This window comes from Pinus tabuliformis, chromosome 7, assembly GCF_031772625.1.
Source record: "Pinus tabuliformis cultivar Carrire ecotype Pingquan chromosome 7, CPIR1, whole genome shotgun sequence".
NCBI classification, from domain to species: domain Eukaryota; kingdom Viridiplantae; phylum Streptophyta; class Pinopsida; order Pinales; family Pinaceae; genus Pinus; species Pinus tabuliformis.
In genome coordinates, this window is record NC_142293.1 from 1,553,713,892 (window position 1) to 1,553,721,986 (window position 8,095).

Sequence of the window (8,095 nt, forward strand, 5' to 3'; positions counted from 1 at the left end):
TTCCTCTTGCATTCGTTGCATGTAGGTGTGATACCTTCTGCTACTACTGATGGTGCTTCTCATTGTGATTTTGTTTCCATTCATCTTGATATCCTTTTCCATGAATAACTTGATGCCTTCGTGGATAGGCAAGTTTATAGACACTTGATAAACTGCATCCCCAACTGTGCTCTAAACGGTGTCTTTAACTATGCTCTCCTGGAAGCCATTGTACCTGTGCTGCTGAGAGGCAGACGAACACCTGTGATACCTTGAGACATATAAACACTCATGACAAGAAATCTGTTAGTTGAAAACCAAAACAAACTAGACGACTCACATGCAACATACTTGTGTGACTGTCTGTGAAGATTGTGCAATTTTCATCGGGAGGCTGGAAGACTGATTGCCAAAACTACGCGAGGCGCAGTCCGGGATGTCGGGAGGCTGACTGACTACTCGAACTGCACAATGGATAGTCCAGCATGGCCTGTTGAGGACTGAAACTGCGCAATGCGCAATTTCAGTCAACAATAACATGCAACCAACAAACTGCATTGCGCAGTTTCTGGGGCCAGAAGGATACTGCCTCCAAGAATTGTGCAATGCAAGTCTGGGGGTCAGTGTTGGGCCAAACTTGCGCAATTTCCAGAGGGCAGGCAAAGACTTCGCTTCCGAAATTGCGCACTGCTAGTCGAGCAAGGCACAGTCTCGGCCAAGGCAGCCCAGAGCGGGCGATGGGTGACTGAAAACATGAGAAGTCTGAATGTAGATGAGATGAGTACAAACAAGAGTGAATGATTACGCATGAAAATAGTAAGTGGAGGATTCAGAAAACTGGACAACATACATGCGAGTGAAGTGAGTCACCACAACGACGAATGTTGATGCAAAAACAGTGTCATGCATGCGACAATAGTGAGATGCGAACGCAAACTGAAATGATGCTTCTACAAGCTAACATAAATTGAAATGATAGCAAATGCTCATTGAAAACAAGAAGACAACACTGACACAAAGAGAAACACAAAAAGCGACAGAAACGCAACGCAAAACATGCAAAGTAGGCTTACCCCAAAGCAGTTGAGATAAATGTGCCGATGACTCCTAGATACAATGTGGGATGTCAAAGCAGCAAGGTCGATGTGAGGAAAGAGCTCTATAATGTCCCTTTCATAAGTTTTGATAAAATCGAGGTTGTGATGCGCATGCCACAAATCTAGGAAAAGCGACACTTAGCAGGAGGATTATGAAATGATCCTTGCATGTAACCTCCAACTGTTAAAAATAGATCCCATGATCAACCAGTCAAGAAGTCCTCTATGACTATTGTGTGAATTTTTAGTTGGTTGGAATGCACTCTAAGGCATGATGGCACATCTAACTAGGTTTTTCTTTAATTGATTGTAACCTATAAAAATAGGTCAAAGTGCTCAAGGTTATCATGCACCTTCATCTAATCTCTAGCACATGCTAATATCATTCTAGACTATTGTCGATGGAAGGGTCACTCCAACACCCATACTACTATATGTTGCCTCCATGAGCACCCAAGCTCTCCAAGCGACTTCATTCCCAAGGGATGATGACCAAGCTATTTTGAACCAATCAAATCAGCCCCTAACATACTACTTCATTCTAAAACATAATGAATAACATTGAACAATTTTTTGAAACTAAATTTTTGAGCTTTGATACCACTTGCCATGGACCTTAAATTTTTTCACAAAATTTTCCTTTTGTCATCTCCAATTGTCCAACACTTCCTTGCCTCAACATTAGTCAAGTATCTTGACTCACTTGTGGCCACAACAACCAAACTATGCTCTCCACTTAAAGTCTACCCATAACTTCACTTTAAGCTATAATAGTTATGACTGACACAACCTAGTACATCCAAAAATAGCCATGCACCAACTCACCATAGTGTCAAAATATCCCAAGAATACTTATCCAATATTATACCATAGCCACCACAATTCAACACAAGGAACATTAGACCCATCCAAGTAAAAACAACCACAATTTACAATTTGAGATAGCACCAAAAGTGAATGCCTTAACTATATTTATAGGAAAAATGTTATAATGTACAATAGATGAGCATGGTGATAGACTACAATTATACTAGGCATATGTGCATACATGCACTATCAATAAACCCTTATAGAGCAAAAGGCCTACCTATTATAGGTCATGTTTTCTTCTTCATCTCACTTGTCCAATGCAATTTCTTATACTATGCCCAACCCAAATCCTAGCACCGCTACAGAGATTCTTACATTCCTTGAATGACTTCTAATTCTTTCTTAAATGTCTTTACACATTGAGACATCTTCCTTTTTATATGACACATGTTATGCACTTGCAAACCTCTTCATTCTAAATTGTGGACCCAAGTGTCGTTCTTCATCTTACTTCAATTCAATGACTTATTTTCCAATTGTATACCAAGTCATTCAACTCAACCTGGGGCTACCTAAGTCATCCCAAATTTACATAGTCCATCTATTTAAGTATACCTACCCATAGTTATTATTCCTAAACTTATGTGAAGCCAACTTCAAATTAATTTTCCCTTTAGTTCTCCACATCTAACCCATATTCACAAGGCCTCACTACTCATATAAAAAGAACATAAAACACTTTCATCTCTTCATAAGTTATTAACTTTGAAACCTTCTCCACCTAGGTAATATACTTACTACCATCTAACTTTCCATACAATAAGTAACATACCATTAAATGTTTAAATAAAAAAATTTATCCGACTCTCTATATATATAAATATTATATACGTATCGTGATATGAAAGATATTAAATAGTAAAGCATTTTATTCTCTTTTGTCATTTTCGTATCGTAATACTGAAGATATTAAATAGTAAAGCATTTTATTCTCTTTTGTCATTTTCGTATCGTAATACTGAAGATATTAAATAGTAAAGCATTTTATTCTCTTTTGTCATTTTCGTATCGTAATACTAAAGATATTAAATAGTAAAGCATTTTATTCTCTTTTGTCATTTTCTTATTCATTTTAAAAATATTATAAATAATCAGTATTTTAAATTATCAGCTCATGTACCCATTTTGAGATAAACCCAAAAGTGAAGGGACTTAACTACACCGTACTGCATGTACGCGGACAGCAGCTATAGGATATCTAGTCAAACACCTACACTGATGATCCAGCGATTCTGAGCAGGTGTAGGCGATTCCGATATATTTAACAGCAACATCATCTTTCGTCCTAGCACATCTGAGCATTTCTGAGAAGGTGTAGGCGAGTTCCATCCATGGAGAAACGTGATATCAAGGAATGTTGCTCCCAAGTTGAGCTGACTGTAAACGTTTTGGGGTCTGTCATGGTGCCGCCTTCCCGACCTTGTCCCAGAACCACACTTTATCTCTCCAATCTAGATGACCATCTTATCGTCAGGCGCAGATTCGATACATTGCTGGTGTATAACAATGACTGTGATAATATTTATGGTCCCACAGATCCTGTGAAAGTTGTTAGGGATGCACTGTCACGAGTATTAGCGTACTATTACCCACTTGGAGGCCGGGTAAAGAGAACCGAAGATGGCCGAAAACTGCAGGTGGAGTGCACAGGGGAGGGCGCTCTCTTTGTGGAAGCCTCCACGCATAACACTCTTTCACTGCTGGGCGAGTTGGAGGAGCTGAAACCTTCATTTGAGCAACTGCTCTTTCAGTTTCCGCTCACTGCACAAGTCGAGGACGTACCCCCTCTCATTTTTCAGGTGAAAGTTTTCCTCTTACTTTGCCATTATTCCTCAATTTTAATGGATTCGCTCAACTCCAACTTGAGCTGATCTTGATTGTTGCGTTTGTGTGTTTTCTGTTTTGACAAAAATAGGTAACTCGCTTCGATTGCGGGGGTTTTGTTGTGGGTGTGAGTTTCAACCATAGTCTGTGTGACGGACGTGGGGCAGCCCAGTTTCTCATGGGACTTGCAGAGATCGCGAGAGGAGAGACGAAGCTGTCTGTTGAAGCAGTATGGCAGAGGGAATTTCTGAAACCCCAGCAGCAGTCCCATCTGGTCCGTTTTCCGCATGATGAGGTCCTTGAAAGTGGATTCATGGTCAACCCTAATTGCTCAATGCAGCAGCAGATGGCCAATGTGAAAACCGAAGACCTAATACTGGCTTCGTTTTTCTTCAGCTCGGATGTTTTACAGAGTATAAAGCAGCCCATCGCAGAAGAGTTGAAGGAGCATTGTACCACGTTCGAAGTGTTAGCAGCGTTGGCCTGGCGGGTAAGAACAAGGGCTCTGGGGATTCCTCTTGATCAAGCTGTCAGGCTTATCTTCGGGGTGGACGTGAGGAGGGCGTTCAACCCCCCTCTTGCAGAGGGATACTACGGCAATGGTCTGTACCTAGCATGTGCACGCAGTAATACAGCCCGAGAGGTTGTGACTGGATCCCTTTCGCTTGCCGTAAAGATGATAAAGAAGGCAAAGTTATGTTTAAATGAGGAGTACCTGAGATCGAGCATAGCGTTTCTTGAAATGAAACGCTCATACCCAGAGATGACAGAGGTGCATATGTGTGTTGAAGATGCGTACCTTACTGACTGGAGGTGGCTGGGATTTAATGAAGTGGACTTTGGGTGGGGTGAACCCGTGACTGCATGCCCTATCAGTTTGCTCAGGACTTTGGGATTGCCCATTGCATTCCTGCGTCCCCCGAAAAAGAAGAGTGGAGTGAAGATGGTGTTGTGCGTTCCATGAGCAGCAGTCAAAGCACTTGAATCTGCTGTGAATTTTGGAATATCTTGAAATTTGACAGTTACGAGAGTGTCAGATTCCGAGATATTTTTAGAATCGAGTATCATTTACAATATTATTTTAGTGAGAAAATCAGGTGAGTATCATTTACAATATTATTTTGGTGGTGGTGGTGGTGGTGGTGGTGGTGGTGGTGGTGGTGGTGGTGGTGGTGGTGGTGGTGGTGGTGGTGGTGGTGGTGGTGGTGGTGGTGGTGGTGGTGGTGGTGGTGGTGTGGTGGTGGTGGTGGTGGTGGTGGTGTGGCGGCGGCGGCGGCGGCGGCGGCGGCGGCGGCGGCGGCGGCGGCGGTCCACTGACACCTACAATTTTCTTAGTTTTTAATTATCTGACTCCTTGTCTTTCTTGGCCAGATTGGTGCTGTAGTTTTCTTTTTTTTCTCTACGGTCTTCCAACTTCCTTTATCTTGCATCTCCTTCATCTTTTCTGGTTCTTGGTACATTGGTGTTTTAGCTTCACGATCTATTGTGTTCATCCTTTTGAAGTTAGTCGGAGAACAAGTTTGGTCTACGAGATTTGCTTTGCTGTTAAGTGAAGCTTTAATTTGTGTGGTATTCGAATCTTCATCACTGTTGATGCTTGAGGGGTTGTCGAGTTCACTTTTTTGTTGTTGGGTGGGGCTTTCTCCCTGCTTGTCTTGAGAGTTGTTTCTTTTTTGTTTATTACTGTATGGTAAAAAATATATATTTTAATGTTTAATTCTTAAAAGTGTTAAGGTGTAGTTTAATTTTTTTTAATGATTTGGTAGTTTTTTTATAAATTTGCTTAAAATCTAATATGAATTTGTTGAGTTAGATTTGTGAATTTTAACTCATTCAAGTGTCATAAGAGTGTTTTAAGGCTTTGAATTTCATTTATATATTTAAAAATTAATTGTAAACAACAATTAAAAAAAATATTGCTCAACCCAAAATTTGTTTTTGTTAGATTTAAGTTAAAAAAAAAAAAACAAAATCCAGAATAGCTATATATGTAAATATTTTTTAATATTTTTTTTAAATAATATATTTTAATATATATTTATGTTGATAAATTTATTTTAAAATAAATGTATGGAAAATAGGAATTTTATCTTTAAATTTAATATATTTTTAGCAATAATAATAAATAAAAAATTAAAATTTGTTTTAAAAACATTTATGCGTTTTTTTACTATTAATCAAATATAATATATATATATATATATATATATATATATATATATATATATATATGAAATTCTGGTAATATTTTTAAAATTTAAAATAAAATGATAATTAAGGTATATTTCGAGTCCAGATAAATTTACATTAATATATTTTTAGATTATATTAATTTAAATCAATAATATTAATTACATTATATATATGAGTGTGTTTATTTATTTTTTAAATATAGGTTGTTTTTAAATAGAGATTCTAAGAATTTAATTTAGTTATTAATCATTATTAAGTGAACAATATGAATTTGCTTGGGTGGAATAATTGTATAGAATATCTTAATAGTAGTTGAAGATTAAATTCTCACCAACTATTTGATAATTATTGATAATTAAAGTAAAATTCTATAAGTCTTATTTCAAAATATAGAAACTTATTCATATAATGACAGTAATTTAAAATAAAATTATATGTTAGTTAATTTTTATGATTTTTTTAATCTTGAAAATATGAGATGAACCTTTTTAATGTGTATGGATATTTACTAACCATTTAATGTATACAGTTGTTTCTGTATTCAAGCTTTTGTGATCCATAATGAATTAAGCAATGCCTTTAAGTAGAAATCACATAAGAGAAATTTTTGACCTACGGTTTCGAACCACATCATCAAGACCAGAATTTATAGTTGTATTAATTTAAAAATATGTTAAATAAATTAATACAATTTCACACCATATGCATTAAATTCATAATATAATTTTATAAAGCAAAAATCAAAATATGATTTACATCCACAAGGTAGAAGGTTGTTTAGAGGAAGCAGGCTCACGATCTTAGCTAGGATAGTCATCACCCTTCTTCTCTATGCTGATGATATTGTTCTTCTCGCAATGTGCCCATCTGGTAGCTGGGATAGTCATCATCCTTCTTCTCTATTGTAATGCTCCTCGTGAAATGATAATGTTGGGTAAAATAGTAAATTTAACTGTGAGCTAAAACTCTGTTTGATAAGTATAAAAACTCTGTTGTGAGTATTGTTAATTATTATGATACCTAATTATGTCTTCACTATTTAATTTGAGTGTATGGTTAATATTGGTTAATAACTGCTGAGGTAGTTAATGGAAAAAAACCTAACCACCTTGAGGGGACAGTTGAGACCCCAGGATGAAAGGTGGGGAAAAAGGAAAAAATGCCAAGTGTGGTTGGGATCAGATGGCAGAAAGGTGGAAGATGCTATGTCTGGTAGTGACCAGATAGCATGTGTTGGAAGGTAGAAACTTCCTAAATCCGCTAAGTCTGGTTAGGATCAGATAGCAAGACCTGGCGTGGCCAGAAGAATTGAGGACAAGAAGATCTGCAGAAGTGCTTGGGGGTGGAAGACCGAGAGGGATCTTCCTACGGACGGGAGGTTGACAAGCATTACAAACAGGTTTGTTTCTACTATACAGGTATGGCTTGCTAAGCATATAACTGTGGAATCTTTTTATGGTCTTCTGTAAATAAAAAAATATATAAAAATGGAAAAAGCAACCTATTCATTTCTTTTAGATCCAGCCTCTGCACAGCCGGCAGAGACAGAATCCGGATCTTCCAGACAAACACAAATATGGAACATGTCGAGCTGGAAGCTCTGTGGTGCAGCTGTTAGCAAGAATTTTTAACCAGAAATGAATATTGTAAAACCCTTCTCTGTGTTCAAATATGAAAAGAAAACTCTAGCATTCTCTGTATTCAAGAAACGAAAAGAAGCTCTAGCATTCTCTGTATTCAAGAAACGAAAAGAAACTCTAGCATTCTCTGTATTCAAGAATCGAAAAGAAACTCTAGCATTCTTGTATTCTAATGAGAATGAATACGGAAAGAAAATCTGGTATGGCACACAGAATAAATGAGCTTATATTTCAAACTATAACCGCGTTTAAAGAACGACAATGAAATACCCTGACCCTCTATCAATGAGACCGCAGGCCGAATAGATTGTTGGCAGAACGAGGCCAAGTTTCAAATCGACAACATTTCCTCTACAAATCACATAACTGAGTCATTTGACTAAAGACACATATATCTGCGGTTAGAATATAAAACAAACAGATACATCATTGTCGCCATGGGACAATAAAATAACCCGTAACAATATGCATGCACAACCGACATTAACAAAT

General features: G+C 37.4%; 1 protein-coding gene across 1 annotated transcript; it reads left to right on the forward strand.

The window, feature by feature from the left end:
• The first annotated feature begins 3,081 nt into the window (after positions 1 to 3,081).
• On the forward strand, positions 3,082 to 4,831 carry LOC149253865 (taxadien-5-alpha-ol O-acetyltransferase-like). The gene is made up of 2 exons (XM_089456950.1): positions 3,082 to 3,745; positions 3,862 to 4,831. The coding sequence occupies exons 1-2, from the start codon at positions 3,278 to 3,280 to the stop codon at positions 4,732 to 4,734; spliced, it is 1,341 nt and encodes a 446-aa protein (XP_089313076.1). The 5' UTR covers positions 3,082 to 3,277; the 3' UTR covers positions 4,735 to 4,831.
• The last annotated feature ends 3,264 nt before the right edge of the window (positions 4,832 to 8,095 follow it).

Coding starts and splice junctions, on each gene's coding strand:
- LOC149253865 (XM_089456950.1), top strand. CDS start 3,278: ATGGAGAAACGTGATATCAAGGAATGTTGCTCCCAAGTTGAGCTGACT. Junction 3,746..3,861: donor TACCCCCTCTCATTTTTCAG/GTGAAAGTTTTC, acceptor TGACAAAAATAG/GTAACTCGCTTCGATTGCGG.